This window comes from Carica papaya, chromosome 7 (genome assembly GCF_054855325.1).
Source record: "Carica papaya isolate Zhongbai chromosome 7, ASM5485532v1, whole genome shotgun sequence".
Classification (NCBI taxonomy): domain Eukaryota; kingdom Viridiplantae; phylum Streptophyta; class Magnoliopsida; order Brassicales; family Caricaceae; genus Carica; species Carica papaya.
This window is the reverse complement of record NC_142315.1, coordinates 14,702,679-14,725,163: the sequence shown is the minus strand read 5'-3', so window position 1 is coordinate 14,725,163 and position 22,485 is coordinate 14,702,679. Positions and strand designations below refer to the sequence as shown.

The 22,485-nt window shown below is 35.3% G+C and overlaps 1 protein-coding gene across 1 annotated transcript; it reads right to left on the bottom strand.

The window, feature by feature from the left end:
* Positions 1 to 275: 275 nt before the first annotated feature.
* Positions 276 to 18,827, bottom strand: RECA2 (recA DNA recombination family protein). The gene is made up of 8 exons (XM_022041105.2): positions 18,578 to 18,827; positions 18,287 to 18,344; positions 16,783 to 17,000; positions 16,097 to 16,184; positions 14,300 to 14,472; positions 13,904 to 14,050; positions 5,311 to 5,445; positions 276 to 1,065 (listed from the first exon to the last, which is right to left on the bottom strand). Exons 1-8 carry the CDS (start codon positions 18,632 to 18,634, stop codon positions 679 to 681), a joined length of 1,263 nt encoding a protein of 420 aa, XP_021896797.2. The 5' UTR covers positions 18,635 to 18,827; the 3' UTR covers positions 276 to 678.
* Positions 18,828 to 22,485: the final 3,658 nt, after the last annotated feature.

Here is a 22,485-nt window from a genome sequence, read left to right as displayed (position 1 = left end):
CCTAAATGCGAGCTTAATTTAGCTGATTCTCAGTAACGAATTAAAAAAAAAAAAACTCTTAAATAAGTTTCACGACCAGGCAGTTTTTGTAATAGAAGAGACATTTGACGATAAACACGCACTTGTTTGGAAGAATCATCATAAATGATTTAAGTATATTGCTTACGATATATTAAAAAATCCATTCAAAGCTGCTACTGTATAAGGTATTGACATAACAGTATCCTCTCCTGAACCACAAACTAAAAGCCAACATATTAAAACAAGAATCAGAATACCAATATGAGAATTTCAGGGCTTCTTTTAGATTTCCATTAAGGTACATGTACATCCTTACAGGTCACTTTCGACATAAAATACAGCCGACCATCTAGAACTTTTTTATGATCACATATCCCTGATTTCTCTGTCATTTCCCTTTAAAGTGCAGAGAAAACTTCTTCGTCCACTATTTTAACAAAACTATTTAAATACAAGCTATTCAAATTACAGTGGACATCAACCAATCTTAATCTTTCGGATGTCACCACAACACATACAACCTATGTGTTGAACACCCACATAGAACTGATTTCCCAGAAGAAGGTTAAACACAAACTTCAGAGGGACCAAACCCACAAAGGGAACTAAAGAGGGGTGACACCTTTTAGGATTAGAGCTTTGGAGGTCATACGAAACCTATGCTTCAACTGCAGCAATTGTTTCTTCGTCAGTACTATCAGATGAAACAATTGTTTCTGCAAGGATTTCATCCGTAACTTGTCTCTTTGATTCCTTCTGCATCTCAGGATCAAGAATCTTCTCCCTAAGTTTAGCCATGAGCTCCTCTCGCACACTATCATTCTGAGCCAGGAACTGTCTTAAACTCTCTCTTCCATGGAAGTTCTGATCATTGAAACCATAGAAGGATCCAGCCCTTGATATGAACTTGTGCTTTAATCCTAAATCTATTATTTCTGATGCTTTGCAAATTCCCTTGCCAAACTGAAGATCAAATTGAGCAGTTTTAAATGGAGGTGCAAGCTTGTTCTTGACAACTTTCACAGAAACTTGACTTCCAGTAGTCTGCATGATTTACAAGCATTGAAGAGACAAAACGACATCAAGAGAATGCAACTTAACGAGGAATAGTATCAGTTTTTTAATTTAAAAACACGTCTTTATTTTAAAAGAGAAATACATTTCACATAAATTGTATACATAACCTCTGTCTATTTGGTGCTAAAATATTTTAATAAATATACATCTTTTGTTCAATACCACAGCCTGCACCTGGAACCCCTTACAACTATACCTCTCATAATTCATCCCTCATTTTGAAGTATAACCCTAAAATTTCTAGAAAACAAAAACTGATACTAAAACTGATACTAGCATTGGTTGTATCTACAAACTACTATCAAAAGTCTTGGCCAAAAGATTGTCCAAAGTGCTGCATCACTTATAGGTAAAAGCCAACATGCCTTTGTTACCAGTAGACATATCTCCGATGCCATCTTGATAGTTAATGAAACCGTAGATGAAGTTATCAGACAAAACAAGAATGACATTTTTATGCAAACTAGACTGGAGAAAGCTTTCGACCATATCAATTGGGATTCATTGATTATATGCCCAAAGATTCGGTTTTGGCTCTAAATGGAGAGATTGGATCAGATGTTGTATTATTACCTCTACCAGTTTTGCACGCATTGTCAATGGTGGGCCATCCTCCTTTTTCACTGCTACCAAAGGTTTGAGGCAAGGGGATCCCCTTTCTCCCCTTCTTTTCATCATTGTGATGGAGGCATTGAACAAACTTATGGAAAGACCCAAGGATCTGAAAATGTGTTGGGTATTATGGTAGGAAACATGAGTAATAAGATCGAGATCTCACACATTTTCTTCACAGATGACATGCTCATATTTTATCAACCTGAAATATCTTCCCTAGTATTTTTGAGATGCATTTTACTATGTTTTTAAGCTGCCTCTGGGTTGAAAATTAGTCTTCATAAATCTGAGTTTGTTGAGCTGGGAAATGGTACCAATGGCAACTCTCTTAAGCATGTATTGGGCTGCAAAATATCCCAACTGCCCATCACTTACCTGGGTGTCCCGCTGGGCGCCAAACACAATGATTGCAAAAACTGGGATTCTCCGGTGGATTTATTCCATAGAAGATGGGCTACTTGGAAGAAAAAATTTCTCTCAAAGGGGGGAAGATTAGCCCTTATCAAAAGCACGCTTTCCAACCTTCTCATATACCACCTATCCGTGCTCAAGATTCCTTCCAAGGTGGCAAAAAAGCTTGGAGAGATACAATGCAATTTCTTGTGGAGGGGTGGTGAAAATAATAAGAAATTTCATCTTGTTAGTTGGACAGATGTTAAACAGCCCTTCAAAGATGGAGGCTTGGAGATTAGATCTCTTCTTAATTTAAACAAAGCTCTGATGGGAAAATGGATTTGGAGATTCTGACAAGAAGATAACAGCTTATGGAAACAAATCATTGACTGTAAATGGTTTAACGGCAACCCTCATGATATTACAAGCATAATGAAGAGCAAATATGGCCCAAGCCTTTGGAAGAATATTATAAAGCTCAACTCTACCATCTTAAATTGTTCTAAATGGATTGTTGGGAATGGTAAAAGGGTTAGGTTCTGGAAGGATATCTGGTGCGATTCTGCAAGTTTTAAGGACAGATTTCCTCTTATTTTCGCCATTGCTAAAAATAAAGATTCCTCTGTTTTTGAAGCTACTGAAAACAACTTGGGCACTTGGAATATTGTGGTCAATAGAAATCTCCAAGATTGGGAAATTGATGAGTATGAGATGATGCATCTTACCCTGGCCACCATTCAGCTCAATAACCTGAATGATAAACTCAGCTGAAACCTCAAAAAAGATGGCCATTTCACCGTCAACTCCCCCTACAATATGCTGGATGATCACTCTACTGACAGGCAGAAAAATTTCCCCTCAAAATTTATTTGGAAATCTGGTGCTCCCCCGAGAATCTCTTCTTTTGCTTGGGAGGCTGCCAAGGAAAGGATACTCACCCTGGACAACCTGATGAAATGTGGTATTACTACTGTAAACAAAGTTATCTCTGCAAAAATTGTTTGGAATCCTGTAATCATCTGCTACTCAGATGCTCTACTTCACGACAGCTTTGGTCCATAGTTCTTGGCCTTTTGAGCACCTCCTGGGTTATGGCTGAGACAATCTCTACTGAATTACTGGCCTGGGAGGGTTTTAGCAGAAGAAATAAAATGCTAAGACTTATTCCAATCACCATTTTTATGGTTATTTGGAAAGAAGAAACAATCGTGCTTTTGAGGGAAAAGAACTTGACTTCAACACTATCAAGGATAATTGGTTTCACGACAGCTTTGGTCCATAGTTCTTGGCCTTTTGGGCACCTCCTGGGTTATGGCTGAGACAATCTCTACTGAATTACTGGCCTGGGAGGGTTTTAGCAGAAGAAATAAAATGCTAAGACTTATTCCAATCACCATTTTTATGGTTATTTGGAAAGAAGAAACAATCGTGCTTTTGAGGGAAAAGAACTTGACTTCAACACTATCAAGGATAATTGGTTTCACGACAGCTTTGGTCCATAGTTCTTGGCCTTTTGGGCACCTCCTGGGTTATGGCTGAGACAATCTCTACTGAATTACTGGCCTGGGAGGGTTTTAGCAGAAGAAATAAAATGCTAAGACTTATTCCAATCACCATTTTTATGGTTATTTGGAAAGAAGAAACAATCGTGCTTTTGAGGGAAAAGAACTTGACTTCAACACTATCAAGGATAATTGGTTTCATTATTTTGGCTCTACTATTTTAGGGCATAACCTTGATTGTACTGAGGATTTTGGTCTCATTGTAGATATTCTAACTGATTTGTAAATTTTGTACATGGGCAATGCCCTCTTAGGCATCTACATCAATCTATCTCTTACTTTTATTTCAAAAAAATAATGGTTGGGAATAGAAAGAAATATTTCATTGTGCAGAGAGGACGAGCAGAAGATGGCAACATGCCAACAAATTTTATATAAGAGAGTGAAATGGCTAAGAAATCAACAGTCAATGGAGTTTTTCAGGAGGTCAGTTGTTTTATATGATGTGTCATTGTGAACCTACAGTTTCTGTTTATTCATGTTTACAACAAAAGGAATGTTTTTTATATCATCTTTGGAAAACGTTTTTGTTAATACCTCCTCAACCACAAGCAAAGAAGTTAGTCCCATGACATTTTACCATGCTATTCATTTTCTCTCCTCTGACAAAATAAGACTCAACTAGAAACAAGTGGCTTATAACATATAATTGACACTGCAATGACTTGGTAACATCATAATATGCTAGACTGCTGGATTTACCAATCATATTGACTGGCATAACTTTCTTCCAGCAGGACATCTCCCAGATAAGGGGCAACTAAGCCCGAAACTGGATTCAAAACACCTTCATTAAGCTAATTAGAAGTTAACAATCATGAGCATTTGACTGCCCTGTTTCAATTGCTTTCATTCAATGAAACATTTGCAGCGAGTGTGCATAGCAAATCTGCACCCACTTGAACAACTGAGAACATTATTTGACTTTGAGCGGGGATGCAAATTGAGTTTCTTGTCCTGGCTATATAAGAAAATTGAATAGTTAAATTGGGATGATCCCTATCACACAAGGACAAGAATACTAAGGATTCACATAAAGTAAGATCTTGTACAAACTAAATATTACAAATAAAGTAAATTATAAGAAGCTTTTCAAAATTTAGGCTACAACTGGATCCATTAATTTAAAATTATTACAATCCAGTTCTTCTATTTTGAATAAACACTATAACGCATTCCAATAAACTGGTTGGCGCCGTTAAGATGACTGTTAGACCACAAATGGTTCCTTCTATTCCAAGAAAAAAATCCAAAAAACTCCTCTAAAAAATAAAACATAAGATTTTCTGTAAGGAAAAAATGAAAGAATTTTGACCAAAATTCAAGAGTTTGGTTTGTTAAGTTTCTCTAATCACAGTTCTGAAAGCTCTCAAGAATTTTGATCAAAATTCTTCAAAATTTTGTGCACTTTTTTAGAGTTTTTATGCATTCTCTTTGAAGAAAAAGAAAGATTAATTTATGTTTTAACAATAATTTTAACATTTTGAGTTGTAATGCTTGTTCTGAATATAGGAACTAAATTATAATCTCTTTAAAACTAACGGACTTGATTCTAGTTAGGCCAAAAATCAGAATTTTCCCATAATTTACCCTTATAAGTATACAATAAGCACTGGAAGGGGCAGGCAAAAGAATATCATACCTCTTCTCCCTTCTTGAGAAACCCTATTCTCCTTATATTAAGACGCACTGAAGCATAGAACTTCAAGGCATTACCTCCACAGGTAACTTCCGAGGGCCCAGCAAATCCTCCAAAAGTTGAAAGTTTTGACCTAATCTGGAAATAAATATTAACAGTGAGAAACCATGTCCATTAACATGTTCACGTCTCAATCGTACAGAAGCACAAAAATTAAAACTACATTGAAAGGGATAAACAAACTTCATTCGCAGAAACAAGTACATTCCAGTAAAAAAGAAGCTTCAATTGCTAATGCCTAAACAAGGCGGAAATTCATGCCTCTTGGGATCAAAGCAAGTTATACCAGCTAATATGAATGAATGCTTATGTGTTTTACATGCATGGAGAGGGACCCAAAGACGACCATCAGCAAGTCTTACAAGGCTGGAGAGGGACCCACAAAAAGCAAGCAGAAAATAGATAAACATCAAAGAGAGTCAATTTTTGGGAATCAACAACCTCCAGGTGCCAAAGACTCGCATGTGGAACCCATATGCGTATGCATGAAATTGGGATTAGTTGAATCTTCAAAAAGTTAGACCTCTTGTACCCTAGTCAATTGTACAAGAGGTCATTAATCAGTTAAAATTAAGGAAGATTAATTTTAATGTCAGTTAAAAATAAGGAAGATTGGAAGGATTCTCCAACTATTCAAACCCTAGTCAATTTTAGAAAGAAACAAAATGAATTGTCATTAATTAGGATTGTCGCATGAACCTTATTTCATTCTCGACAATTGACTAGCACAATCTTTCAACGCCAACCACTTCCACAGTCATACAGATCAGTATTTTAGTAACACAACAATGCCACATTTTTATTGGCCACAATCTGCATAGTTATTCAATGTTGTCTAATATAGTTCCTAGAATTTTACATATATTCCTCAAGACCAAGCTTGGCTTTATGATCAACATGTTCAACATGATTAAAGATGCATAAATATTAATGTCCATAAAAGAAAGTCAATTAAAAGGATTAAAATATGGAAGAGCCACTTGAAAAGTTGGAAGCATCAAATATCAAATTGAGAAATAGAACTCTATAAGATGCTAATGAAAATAAAACTTTTATCTAACAAGGTCCTATGCATGGAGGAACTCAAGACACCAACTGACATTACTAATGTTCAAGAAAAGAGGATTCTGACATAGCAGTGTGTCAACTCATTGATTTTGTCCTGCCTAAAGGTTTCATACACAGCACTAGTTGTATGTTGGCATCATTTGTGCTTCTGATGTGGTTGAACAAGCTAGAAGTTTGCCCTGAAAAAAGGGGGATATTTCAAGATTGTGGTTTTGGAGACTTTGTCATTGCAAACTTGAGGTCTAGTTCTCGCCAACCAAGGGAGAATGACAGAGAAGGGGCATGAAAGAGAATTTTTAAATCAATTATTTCTAGCTAATATACAATCTTTTTTTTTAGATAAAAGTGTAAAAATATATTATTATGGGGCATCAAGGGGGCGCCAAACCCATGTGCAAAAGGATTTACAAGTCAATTAACATATTTACAATTGACCCTAAATCATCAAAATGGGTAATACTATGATCTAACACAATGGAACCAAATATATGGAGCCATTTGTTCAAAATATTGTTAAAGGTGTCTTCCTTTCCTTCAAAAGCTCTGTTGCTCCTTTCTTTCCAAATTACGCAAAAAATAGTAAGAGGGATGAATCAGATTTTTTGTTCTTTCTGCTTATCATTTCCCAAGCAAGTAATTCATCTTTGATAGTACCAGCCGCAACCCAATGAATACCAAGAAGACTGTAGACCATGGTTCATAGAGAAAAAGTGATAGGACACCAAAGCAACAGATGGTTACATAATTCTGAATTGCTCTTGCACAAGTAGCATCTATTTATTAGAGTGATGCCTCTTTTCATGATATTATCAATGGTAAGGATACGGTTTTTAGAGGCTTCCCAAGCAAAGAAGGAGATTCTTACGGGTGCACTAGCCTTCCATGTCATTTTTGCTGGGAAAACCTGTTTGATCCAGCTGTTTTGGCCGGCAATATGGTTATATAAAGATTTGATGCTAAAAGAGCCATTTTTGTTCAAAGACCATATCAGCTAGACATCTTCATCACTACTTCTTATATATTCCAGCATAGCCATCAAGTTATCAAATTCCTTAATTTCCCAATCGTTTAAATTCCTGTTCAGCAAGATATTCCAACAGTTGTCCGTGCTATTGTCAACTGCATTCTCAATGCACATAAGTTTATCTTTGGCTAAAGCATAAATGCGAGGGAATCGGGATTGCCGATTTTTGTTTCCACACCAAATGTCTGACCAGAATTGGATTTTATTTCCTCTGCCCACTGCCCATTTAAAGCATTTCATAACAGCTTTATCCATACTAGAGATACTCTTCTATAGGTTCATTCCATGATTGCTGCAGTTCAACAGATTCTGGTTTAGACACCCCTTCATATTCCATTTGCAGTCCACAACCTTTTTCCACAAGCTATTAGAATCATTCCAATATCTCCATGCCCATTTTCCATGCAAGGCTTTATTTAAAGTCCTTATGGATCTCAATCCAAGGCCTCCTGAACTGATGAGAGTCTTCACCTCCTCCGAATTTACAAGATGGAACTTTTTCTTTTTTTCCTCATCTCCCCATAGGAATCTGCATTGTGTTCTTTCGACAATTTTGGCAACCTTTGTAGGGATAGTTAGGACATAAAGATAGTATGTTGGGATGTTTGATAAGGTGCTTTTGATCAATGTCAATCTCCCCCCCTTTGACAAGTAATTTCTCTTCCAACCAACAAGGCATTTTATCAAAGATATCCATAATTGACTTCCAACTTTTAGGATCTTTATGTTTCGCACCAAGGGGGCCCCAAGGTATTTAATGGGAAGCAAAGTTGTTTTGCATTTCAAAACTGAAGCCAGAGGATCCACATCATTGTTGATCCCAAAACCCACCATCTCAGATTTTGACATTTGATCTTTAAACCCGAAACAGCTTAAAAGCACAGAAGAATGTATCTAAGATTAAACAACACGTTAACCTCAGGTTGACAGAAAATTAGAGTATCATTAGCAAAAGAATAGATGAGAGATCTCAATGTTTTCCTCTTTACCCATATTGATTCCTCTGATAAGATTAAAGGTTCTTGTCTACTCAATAAGCTTTTTTCAAGCTTCCATAACCATTATAAAGAGTAACAGAGACAATTGGTCGCCTTGGCGCAACTCTCTTGAAGCATTAAAAAATGAGGAAGGGTCACCATTGACAATAATAGCAAAACTAGTTGTGGAGATGCAAGTTTAAATCCATTTGCACCATTTTAAACCGAATCCAAAATGATTGAGTATATAGTCAATAAAGCTCCAACTAACATTGTCGAAAGCCTTCTCCATATCAAATTTACACAACAGCTCTCTTCTTTTATTTTTGTTAAAATCATCAACCACTTCGTTTGCAATCAAAATAACATTAGAAATTTGCCTCCCTTCAACGAAAGCATGTTGACAATCCCTGATGATAGACTTTAAAAGCAATTTGTAAACACTGCCCAGTAGACTTATTGGTCTAAAATCAACAAAACAACTAACCCCTTCTTCTTAGGGATTAGGACAAGGAAGGTGGGGTTGATTGATTTAACAAATGAGTTATTCTTGTGAAAATCCTTGAAAAAATCAAGAACATCATTTTTCAGCACATACCAGAATTCTTGGAAGAATTTTAGATTGAAACCGGCAGATCCAGGTGCTTTGTCACCTCACAATCTTTTGAACAGTCAAAAAAAAATTTTCGAGAATTCAAATTCTGGAATTGACCTATCGGCGTCATTTATCTTCTTGAAATGGATGTTGTCGAGTTTCGGCCTTTATTTAACAGATTCTATGTATAAGGATTTGAAATGGTTTTTTGCAGCTTCCCCTATGGCCTCATTACCACTGACCTGGCGACCGTTTATAGAAAATTCCTCCACATAATTTAATCTTCTTCCATGATTCACCAAACAATGAAAGAACTTTGTGTTCTTGTCCCCATCCCTAATCCATTTTTCTCGAGTTTTCTGTTTCCAAGATACTGCTTCCATATGAAGTCTATTAGCAAGTTCCTCACGCAGGCCATTCCTTTTCTCGTTTTGTTCAGGGAGCAGTTCAGATTCACTTGCCAGAATACCCATTTCAGCCAATTTGTTCAACAAGTCGTTTGTTCTATTTTCTTCTTTCAAACCGACTTCCTTGGTCCAAGATTTTATATTTTGTTTGAGTCTGATCAAATTTTTAGATAGTTTGAAACTTGTCATGCCTCTTACAAACTGATGGTTCTATGTCATACTAACCATGGACTTAAAGTTGTTCATTAGTAGCCATTTATTGTCAAAACAAAATGGGGTGGCTCCCCATTTGATCTCATCAGAAGTTAGACATATAGGAAAATGATCAGAAATTGGACAAGAAAGTACCTTTCGATTGAGGCCTGGAATAGACAGAGAAAATCAGTGGAGATCAAGAATCTGTCGATTTTGGAGAAAGAAAGTTTGTCTCTCTAGTTGCCCCATGTCCATTTTCCACTTTTGATAGGACAGTCTTCTATCCCAAGACTGTCGATATTATCTTCGAAATTTTGGACCACAGAAACAGAGAAATTTTTCCCTGATCGTTCGTTCCAGTGCATGACCATGTTGAAATCACCACCCACCACCCTATTTACCCCTCATCTGAGTTGACACTGGAGCAGCTCATTCCATAATTTTACTTTGTCCGATGCATTCCCCCGGCAGTAGATTCCAGAGAATGACTATTTTTCTTTGCTTTTCTTGTTGACAAATAAGCGAGAGATAGATATTTCACCTTTTATGTAGTCAGTACATGCTACTATATATGATCTCCAACAAATGAGGATACCTCCAGCAGTATTATCCGCCGGAAGATAGAGCCAATCGATATCTCGTAAGCCCCACACACTATTGACCGTAATCTTGTCAATGACTGCCATTTTGGTTTCTTGTAGACAAATCAAATCCGGTTTCCATCGATTCATGCACCCCTTGATGACATTTCTCTTCTTTGAATCATTTAAACCTCAAACATTCCAAGATATAATTTTGTTAATCATCGATTTTCCTTGGTCTTTGTCCCATTGTTGGATGCTATTTTGTTTCTCCCTTCATAATTGATAGAAAATGCAGTCTTTTCAATTCGCGGGATCTTCCCTCAATCGGTTTTTTCTTTCTCCTGCTAATTGTCTCCTCGCCTTTTTTTTCAAGGGTTTTTGTTTCCAACACGGCAAATAATGTCATCGCTTGCTCTTCGCAGCCTTCAAAAGTGACCCCCAAGAGTTTGCTAACTCTGAGAATATTTCTTCAACTCATGTCGAATAAAATTTCTCGTCGTAGGGGTCACAGCTTTCAGTCGGCTCCATCATTTCCATGCATGGTTCAACAGCCAAGATAGAAGGTTATAGGGCACTGGTTTAGGAAGAAGAACCATTTCAAGGCCAGACAACGAAGGAGATGAGGAGATTGGAGAAAAATCACCTGGTGATATCTTTTTGTCGCAATCATCCTCAGTCTCATTGGGTATAACAGTGGTACTAGCAAGACTCGACGACGAAACATTTAGGGATTTTTTGGGAATGGTATGTTCAAAGTGTGTTCCTTTTTCCCTGTCAATGCTCCCCAAACAAAAAATAGTGATTGGAATTTTACCCGTTAGAGAGGGGCTTGATGCGAGTCGAGTGCTTGGGCCTCCAAACCCGTTTGAACTTTGGGAATTTTAAGCCGGGCTTTCTGAATTTCTTTGCGTTCTTGCTAGGCCCATTATAATTTGTTCACTACCCTTTTCCACCCTTGAGGATCTGGGCTTTGACTCAATAGAGTTATTCACCATAAATTCAGGTCTAGACGGATTCTCAACAGACTCGATTTAAGCCAAAATTTGGAAACGGTTCTTTGTGTGTGTTAGAGTTCTTCGATTATTGAACCTCGTTTGATATTTAAACGAATTCTAACATTGGGGTGGGTTAGGTACATCTTCTTCGCCCGGTCGTAACTTTAGGACCCGATATCACTATATCAATGAAGGTTTTTCGTTGTTTCAACTCGAGATGAAGCTCCATATGGCGATGTGGGCACTTAACTGAGAAAGGGTCCTATGAATGATCGCTTGAGACAGGATGGGGGATCCTGTCTAGCATGATATCACAAAAAACAGGAGGCAGAGTCTGCATTTGTTTGGCCTGTTCGGAGAAAGGGTTTACAATTTGGACTTCAGCAAGTTCAAAGACCGATTTCTTGATGCGCCACCGCCCTCCTGCTTCAATTCCTTCCGGGATAAATATTCTCCTGTGTTTCTCGCCCCATATCTTGGATAAAACGAGGAAGCGACCCCTCTTGTTCCATCCAAGCGCCAAACTGAGAGAATGGTTACTACCGTTGAGATTTTTGCCCCAAGTTTGGGCCCCTTATTCCAGTAGTCTTTCAAGATTTCGACAAGCCAACGAACTTCCTCTGCATTCAGATGAATTGAGATCCTGAATCCATGCCCGTTTTCGCTAATTCTTAGTTTGTCCATTTTCTTTCCTGCCCATGCGATGTCAAAAGATTTGCTATCGATGAGTATGAACTTCTTATTCGGACTATTTGACATGCCCATAGGGTTTAGAAGGCCGACCACCGCTTCAAGGCTTCCTTATCTACGGGATTGATAAGGGTTTTGATATAGAGAGATGGATTTGTGAAGAAAGTTTAGATCTGGTTTTGTTTTGAGTTTAGTGTAAAGAGGGACGGATGGGAGAGAGAGAGAGAGAGAGAAACCCCATTATGAATGGAATTTATATGATTGTATAGATAAGATTACATCTTTGGTAACTCTAGAATTTTGTAGTTTAAATTCAACTAGAGGATTAAGTTTCCATTGGGATTCTCTAACTATTGTTAAATTCACCATTATAAACGCCTATATTCTCACCTCTGAAATCAATCCACGAGTTAATAAAATTGTCATGAGGGTTTTCCTCAATACCTTGGTTATGCTTAAGAAACTCTTACCTTAGTTTTGACGCTTAAGGGATCATACATGTGATTCTAGTTATTTTACTGTTTGGCATCAAATTTTTAGGTGTCATGTATAAGATTACCTAAATTTAACACAAATCTTTAAGTAGGCAGATGATGCCTAATTTCTCCCTTTTCTCCCTACATCAGTAGGGTTCTCTCCAACAAACCCTTAACGATGATTCATATAAATAATAAAAGGTTCCCTCCAACAAACCCTTAACATAATTCAATATCAATCAAAAAGAGAACAAATCTGGGAAACAAGCAACTGCTTGCTTCAAGGTCTCGGCCTTAATCAACACAACCCAATTCCAAACCCAGAACCATATCAAGGCAATATTAACAAAACAAGCTAAATTAGCTCCCAAAATGAACTTGAGGAATAATGATCAATGCTCACTCAATCTGGAGAAGAAAAAATATGTGAGCAGCAGATTATATTATAGACTACGAGCTATAAGGTTGAGTAGATCCTGACTTCAACTTTCTTAGCTAGAATTCAGTCCTTTTCATGAAGCCTTTAAAATGGCTTTGAGAAGGCTTTCAGCTAGTTGGTACTGGCTCTGGAAAACTGCAGAAAGAATCTCTATGGGAGGAGGGACGGGCACAGCCGCGACTAGTTTTGTAGTAGCTTAGAGCTTCCAGCTCCCGCTTTCAGCAGTTAGGCAGGTAAGTAGGTGGGATGAATTTCATTTTAGAAAGTGGTTTAGAGCAACTAGGGTAAGTGGATCAGACCCAAATCTAGATTATAGAGACCAGAGATAACTGACATGAAATTTACTTTTTTACAATTAAAATTTTATACCTTCTGTTTTGGGGTGGTACCCCTTTGGTACCGTTGTGCATAATAATATCTCTTTTATTTCAAAAAAAAATTATACCTTCTGGAAACAAATTAAAATGTGTTTTGTTTGACGAGAAAATGGAAAAAAAGAGAGAATTTTCTTCCAGATTTGGATAATATCTACAAAAACTATTTTTTACACTAAAAAATATCTATAGAAAAAGTTTTTTAAAATAAACAGCCCCTTGATTTTTTTAGGAAGCTTAATTCTAAGATATAATAGTGATTCTTTTTTGTTCCCCTAAATTACGTCCTAAAGAGTCAAGAGAGTTATGTGTCATTTTATTAAATAAGCACCTAGTCTGTTGGGTGGGGAAACAAATGCATGCAAAACAAGCTCAGGCCTTACTGAGCTCAGCTTCATTCAGCCCAATCTCAAAGAATGTCGACCACAACATGTGTCAAGATGGCAGCCATGAACCACAGCACTTCACGCGTTATAATTGAAGATAATTAGCACAACTTTGTTGAAGAAAATGGTATCCTCTCTAACCTTTTTTTTTAAAATAATCCTCACTAATCATATTCAAAATTGACTAATAAGAAAAGTAAAGGGCCAGTATTTTAGGGCAACTGGCATGCAATTGAGGAGATGACGATCTGCAAACTTATCAACTAGCAGCCAAAAATGAATCCTAAAACTTATCAGCAATACAACAAGGAACTAAAAGTCAATACCTGGTTTATAAAGATCAATATAGTCTGTGATAACGACAGTGAATGGCTCAATTTGCGGAGTGCCTGGCTCATCAATCTAGCTTGCATCGCCATGTGGGCATCACCCATCTCACCATCAAGTTCACCTTTAGGCACAAGGGCAGCTACCTGGAATTAAATATACAGATACCTTCAGCATAACAGAACATTTTAAAGTAGGAAGGAATTGGAGCATTTCTTAAGGTAATGGACTTCCTCAACAAAATGACTAAAGTTAGATGATATGGACATTAAGACAACCAAATAAATGAGACAAAGGAGACCAACTTCACTGAAGGTTTAACATCTAAAGCCATCATTAAGAAGCTACCCTTCACCACAGAAAAGAATTATGAAACAATAAAGCACCTTACTTACACTGTCAACAACTACAACATCAACAGAACCACTGCGAATAATGGTATCAACAAGACTGAGAGCCTGTTCACCACAATCTGGTTGCGAAATAAGCAAATTCTCAGTGTTTACCCCAACAGCCTCAGCAAGCGCTGAATCAAGAGCATGCTCAGCATCTACAAAAACACAGTAGCCTGCAAAGACACCATGAATGAAAATTTATTTAGGATTTTGTTTTCTGTTTTCCCTCTTCTTTTCCACATTTCTAATATATAAAAAGTTCCCTTAAGAAGACACCAAGGTGGACTGCGCTGCCAATGCATATGCAGAATGAAAAACTGACATGCCCCATTAATTAATAACTATAAAATTGTGCATTAACGAACTCCCGAAGAAAAACTTGTCTTAAGAGCTCAAACATGGCATTGAGAAAAGATTTCAAGAGATTCATCTCAAGATGTGATAAACGCATCTCAAAATGTTATAAATGCTATTTCATTCCCCTCCCTGGAAAACATAATTATGTTACTTCTGTCCTTAGCAGCAAAATCAAAATAAAATCATTCTCCAGACATCTAACCTGATCCCTTGTGCTACCAACTGTGATTCACAACATAAGACAGACCAGACAACCTAAAGATATACAACCATTTATCACAGGCAGACTTACAGAAGGGAAGTAGGTAATCAACAGTCCATGAATCCTTTAATACACAAAACACTTGGTAACACTGTGAAAGTTCTTGTTCTTTAAAGCTTCAGCAGTTCAGACAAATCCTATTGCTTAGGTCCACAAATAAGATTGTACTTGTCTCTTCTCAAGAAAGAAAGAACAAAATTGTACTTTTCCTTGAATTAGGTGAACTCTATTATAACACATAACAGTAACAAAAATAATAACACTTATTGGACCCAAAGAACTCTGTAGAAAAGTTCGAGTGAGGTACAACTCCAAGTTCTCAGTTCCAACAGATGATGACACTTACATTATTGTTAACGTATTAAGTACTAAATCGAAACATTTTCCTAATATGGGAGACTACAATCCCACCAAAATACTATGCTGTGGACTCCTCCCACTCTGAATAAAACATACACATAAATGAAAGTTTCTCTCTCACTCCATATACTCAACCATAACCTACTTCATGAGATTTCCGCACCGTTTTTTATGTTCACCCTTGCTTGACAATGAATCATGATAACAAGGTTCCTAATATCCATGCTAAACTTCTTACACAGTATCAGTTCTATTCACAGGTAACCAGACCTCATCCAAAGTAAGTGATAACTAAATGCAGCATCCACCTATCAAAATAAAAATTTCCCCCGAATCTAAGTGAAAAACATGTATAATCCAATCAGCAAGATATTTAAGCTCACATTCCAAGCCTGGTCTCTGCAATGTGAAAAATTTAAAGGTACTTCAGGCAAAGCTAACTTCCATGTAATATTTTCTCTGATTTTCTTTCGTATAGGCCACAATGGTACATTTAGAAGATCAAGAATCAGAAAACTCGGAATATGATGGAATGCCTGTCTACATTGAAGAAATTTGAACAGTTTGCATGAGTGAGACCTTCCATCACAGAGCTGACAAATGAAGGCCCCAGCAAACTTTCCACTTAGCAAGATGATCTAACCGTTGACAAATTCTCATTCATCTCACTAGAAGTTAGCAAAAAGCCAAATTTCATATTTTCTATACTTTTTCACAATGGTTATAATGCAGTATCTATCAAAAATACTAATTTGACAAAATATGATTACTGTTTCCAAAAAAAAATAATAAACTTAAGAAAATATATGGTACTTAACCTCCTTGCTTTTGTGCTTCAGCAATTACATGTAGAGCAAGCGTCGTCTTTCCAGAAGCTTCTGGGCCATATATCTCTATCACACGTCCCTGTGAAATACAACAAAAGAAATTATATGAGGGAAGAAGACATTGAAAACAATCATCCTGCCTGCCTCTAAGTTTTCACTTTCAAACACGCATAACTTTCACCATCAACCTCACATACCCAAAGGTAAAGCACTACAAATGGTATTAAGAATCCTAGATTAATCCCTCTTACCATTTTCTGAGCTATTTGGAAGGAGAGAAACAACAGGGCTTTTGAGGGGCTTGAACAAGATTTTAATAGCATCAAAGATAAACGGTTTCATTATTTTGACTCTACTGTTTTGGAGCATAATCTAAATGTTTTGAAGATCTTGGTTCTATTGTAGATATGCTAACTGACATGTAAATTTTTGTATATGGATGGTGCTCCCTTAGCATCTCACATTAATACATCTTCTTTTATTTCAAAAAAGAATCCTAGTAAGCCTTTTAGCTAAATCAGCTACAACCACTGGCCAATATTTGCCAATACATGGACAGAAAGAAGCAATAACCTTTTCCTCAATCACCATTCAACTTTTTCTACAAATCTCACAGAACTTTCTCACAAACCAAAATTGGAGATCCTGCATTGCATAAACTGACAACGACAGAATACCTTTGGAAGTCCACCAGTCCCCAATGCTATATCCAAAGAAAATGAGCCTGTGGAAATCACTGGTACATTTTTGGGGGAGACAGCACGACCAAGCCACATGATCGATCCCTTCCCAAAAGAGCTTGTAATCTGATCCAAGGCTTGCTGTAGGGCAAGCTCTTTTTTTGACATGTTTTCCTCACATGATGAACTTCCGTCCGACTTGGATCTCCTTCTACCTTCAAACAGAAACAAGCCCAGGATATTATCAATTAAGAGGGTTTTTGAAATTATTTATTTGGTGCTTATAGGCAGTTACCGACCCTTACTCTAATATTCACGTCTGGTAACATATCAATTAAGAGGGTGTTTGAAATTATTTTATTTTGTGCTTATAAGCAGTTACCGACACTTACTCTAATATTCACTTCTGGTAAAACAGAAAGCATTGTGTTTATTAGCTTCTTACTTTAACAAGGTAGAAACTAAGCATTATCGCAGAATGGAGTAGCTATGGATTAGCTAAATAGAGTAGAGGTTATAATTCTTTTAAATGTTAAACCACTATTCTGTTTAGGATCTTATTCTTATATTTTTAGTAATTTTAGGATTTTTTTTCTTCTTAGTATTTAGTTTTTTAATTGTGTTAATAGTTTCTATTATTAAGATTAGTATTTCTGGTATTATTAGTATCAGTTTCTATCTTATTTGGAGTAACATGCCTAATCTTATTAGGTTTACTATTTCTCAGTTTACTCCTACTTAGTAAATGTTACTTAAGGTGCAGTATGAATATCTGTATAATTTCACTTACTGAGACAGTATTCAACTATACAATAATATTTTGAGAATTTTTAGTATTTGATTGTGTGATTCAATCAACTCTTAGGTGTGATACCTAGAATCCTTAGTGAGACACCTAGGTTTTCTCCCCAAATTTCTAAGTAGACAAATAAACTCTAATTTGTCCTGCATCAACTATAATCCTAATCTTCAGGTTCTTATTTTTCATTTCTAACTAAAAGCGTAACTACCTTTCAAAATAACAATTTAAGTCACCTAAAGTGTTTTGCTATTTAAGCAAATTTCTTTCAGTAATCCCAAACACTCTCTAAAATCAAAAGAAACTACAAGTACCAAATTGTCAATCCCAAAATAAACCAAGACAAGGCATGTTGTGGCATAGCTCAAGAACTTGGTGTAAAAAGTAAGGGAAAAATATTACTTTCACCAAAGATTTTAAGCTACCAGACCACCACGCCACCACCATAGTAGTTTTACAATTGTTTCAAAAGCTTCATTAGACGTCTAAAATTTTCATTATAGCATAGTTCTCTATAAAGAGACCTCATTCTTAAATTCCAGCATAAACTGCAAACCCTCCAAGATAGTTGAAGCTTTGGTTTGAGGTCTATTCAGCAAATTCACCCGGTTGAAATTACTATAATCCAAACATTTTAAATGAGTTCAAATATTTTACTGGAAAAAAAAAAAAAAGAATCGACGACATTGAAGATTTTAGCACCTTTAGAAGAAAAGTTGCAAAGTTGAGAAGTTGTCCCCAAAACACCTCTCTTCAAGACCTGCAAGAAAACATATGTAAAACTATCACCGTGTAGTCAACCTGCTAAGGTTGATTTCAGACAAAAAACTACTACTAACCAGAAGTTCATAATTTCATGTCCCAGTAATCTCTATAACAAAACAGAACGTAGGCCAAAAAGCACAACCAACGGTTTTATTACGAAAGCAAATAAGTTCTTACTCAAAGAAAACATAGAGGCTAAGAAGCAAACGTGTTCAGATAGTAACTAACCCCTGGAGAGAATAAAGAGCCTTTCAACGAAGAAACGTTTCGTAGAAGCCTCGCCATAGAAGGCACTGAAGCTTCCCAAAGATATAAAAGAAATGAAACAATACCAGCTAGGAACACATATTTTTACAGATACAAGAAGGGACTTGGGAGGAAGGAGACGAATACCAACGGGCAAGAGCAGAGAAGACAGAGGAAATTAACCACTCTATTTAGGGTTTTGCGTTCTGTTTCCCTCCTTTTTGAACTATAAAGCTGGTCAGTTCAGGTTTTGTTTAAAAAAACAAAAAAAAAAATTACGCCTGTGTAAAATTCTTATAATTTTAAATTTAATTTTTAAATTTATAAATAAAATTCAAGTCATAATATTTTTATATAATTACAAAAATTTTAAACAAGAAACAACAAAAATTCTTTTTGCTTCTTCATATTTTATTTTTAATTGAATTTAGGAATCACAATAGTTAAAATTAACTATTAAGTTGAACTGGGTAGCATGTCTCTATTTTTATAAGAAATTATGAATTTAAATTTTAAAATTTAATCAATTCATGATATTTTTATATAACTACACAAATTTGAAAGAAAAAATGATAAAAATTCTTTTTACTAATTCATATTTTATTTTTTAATTGAATTTGAAAATTATAACAACTAAAATTAACAATTATTTAACTAAATGATTATATTTCTTTTTTTGCAAGAGATCATGAATTTGAAGTTCGACTGTTCTCTTATATATTTTTATTAAAAAATGTATTAATATTGCGTTATAATTTATATGTATATATTGTTTAATTAATAAATATATGAATTAAAAAAATTATAATGATGAAAGATTTATTTTTAAAAACAAACATGTTTATTTTATTTAAAAATATGGATGAGAAGGCATATATTAAAAAAGAAGAGACATTAAGAAAAATGACTTTATTTTCATTTTTTAATCCTTAATAGAGACATTTTATTTTTCTAGTTATTTATATTATTCAAATAATAGAAGGACGAAATTTTTTTTTGTAAAAGATTTTAGTAAAAAGATCACATCTTGAAATAAATTTTATAAATTTAGTGGTCAAATAAGAAGAAAATTTGAGACTAATATGTATCATAATTTATAATTAGTTCAAGGACAACTAAATAATATATCATTTCTTTTTAAGATAATATGCATTAAAGTTTATTATCATCAAAATTAATTATAATGTCATTTGGTTACGTATGAACAAAACAGTACTAATAAATTTTAGAGAAGTATTTGTATTTAGTAATAATATATTTAAAAATATCATAAAAAATAATAGTGTTATAGAACTCAAATAAAATATGATGATGACAATAATAATAATAATAAATATAATAAGAAGAAATGAACACAAGCTAATGGAGTAAGACTTATTTTCTTTTCAAATTAAAGAACATTTTAAAGATTCTTACCACTTCTATCTACAAGATCATATAAGAAAATGAATAAAGTTAAAAATAAACTATAAATTAATAGATTACTAAAATTGAAGAGGTATGGACATCTATAGGTTAAGAAGTGAGAAAATTTTTGATAGTGCGCATAAATAAATTTTTATCACTTGTTTTAAATACATAATTGAGTTATTTATTGCATAATTTAGGTGATTTTACTTATTTTGATGCAGGTTAAGAGACAAGACTTAAATTTAAAAAAGTAATGCAACATTACTGATTTTGTACAGAGACAATAACCATTACGTGACTGAGTCTTAGGCAAGGTTAACACCTTAACAGCAGCAGGAAACATCAGTTCGTGCATAGATAACCCTTGGTAAGGCTTGTACCCTAGCGGCAATAGCAGATACTGGTGTTTCAATATACCCACATATTTTAAAAGAATGTGTCGTTTTTACTTAGAGGCGAGAAACCAAATCAAGTAAAGGCAATTTTAGAAAGTAGAAAGAGAGACCGAAATAAAAAAGGAAAACCCTACTTCCTCATGAGAAAACTCTTATATGCTCTCAGCCTTTAAATAGGAAACAAAAACAAAGGAGTATAGCAACCACCAGAACCAGAAGCAGACTTCATCATTCTCAATCATCTCTTTTGTAATTCCTTAAGTAATCACAAAAATAATATGTTGTGCATTGAGTTCATCATGAGCAACTAAATAAGTATAATTTCTAGTTAGAGATTTAGTTGAAGTTTCAATTTAGAATGGTGAGATCTAATTATTTTATTTTTATTCTTGTTCAACTTCAATATTCACATATATCTTTGCACATACTACCATTATTATTTATTGTCTGTTTAACAGCTCATTGAGCATACTGATATTCGAGATCTTGAATTCGTAATTATTAAGGTCGTCTTGATGTTAGTGGTGATTTATTGTTCATATTAAGAAAGTATATGACCTAATCTAAGTGAACACGCTGTTGAGTTTGTTGGTTAAAATTAGATTTTTCTAACTCTCAATGTTGTTAGTAAACTAAACTCCAGGAGCATCTTCGAAGTTGTCTATTAGCAAGGTTTAATCAATGAACGTCTCTTGGTTAAATTTAGGATTAAAGAAAGATTAGTTGTTAGTAGCTTATCCACAACTAGAAATGGTTTACTGAAAGTTGGTGAGAACAATAACTGCATCAGTGATCAATCCTGTAATTGGAACCAATATTATGCCTTTAACTGGAATTTACTCATAACTACTTTACTACTTAATTTACTTGCTGAAATATTTTTTACTTTTTTGCTTTAAGCTTTATTGATTTAGTTTAATTAATTGTATCGTTCTAAAACAAAAACCCCCTAGTTTTTGTTTTTATTAGTGGTCATAAAAGAATAGTGGTTCTCAATTCTCTAAGAATTTGATCCTATCATCACTATTACAATTCTTAATTTGTTGCTAGAATAGGAATTTATCTTTATTGGATTCAACACCTATCAAATTTTGGTACCATTGCTGGGGAAATGAAGTTAAACTAACTTAACTCTTTTATTACCAGGTTTAATCATGAGGAGCCTCTTCTTACGATCCAAAAATTGAGAAAACTACCAAAAGCTTAAGGAAACAGATCAAGCTAAAAAGAAAAACGTGTCAGTAGGACACAATTTTTGAAGAAAATAACACAGCCATCGAACCTAAAGTAGAATCAGAACAGATGGTCGAGGAACGCACATTGAGAGAGCTAGCAGCACCGCTTACCAACCGGTTGTCTCTTTGCATCACTTGTCCATATATGGACATGGCATTTAAGCTAAAATCTGGTCTAATTCACTTGCTACCCAAGTTCAATGGTTTAGAGAATGAAAACCCGTACAAGCATTTTAAAGAGTTCTATGTCGTGTGCTCAAGCATGAAGTCGTAAGAAGTGTTTGAAGAATATTAAATTACAGGCATTCTCATTCTCTTTGGATGATGTAGCCAAAGATTGACTATTTTACCTTCTTCTTAGATCAATCACCACATAGACAGACATGGTGAAGTTATTCTTGGACAAATTCTTCCCTGCTTCAAGAGCTATTGGGATAAGAAGGGAAATATGCAGCATCAAGCAAAAAGACTCAGAAAGTCTTTATGATTATTAGAAAAGATTCGAGAGATTGTGTGTAAATTTCCCTCAACATGACATCTCAGAACAATCCATCATACACTACTTCTATGAAGGGTTGTTGGCCATAAAAAGAAGAATGTTGGATGCAGGCAGTGACAATGCTGTAGTGAACAAGACACTTGGCTAGGTGAGACACCTGATAGTAATCATGGCTGCCACCTCACAATAATTCGGGACCATGCGAGACACCCCATGAAGGGGGAATAAGGTAAATATCTCTTCCATTGAATCTCAGATTTTGCAGCTAACCACTTTGGTACAAAACATGGTTACAGGAAACACTAAACATAATAGAGTTTGTGGAATCTGTGCGTATTTTAGGCATCTTAC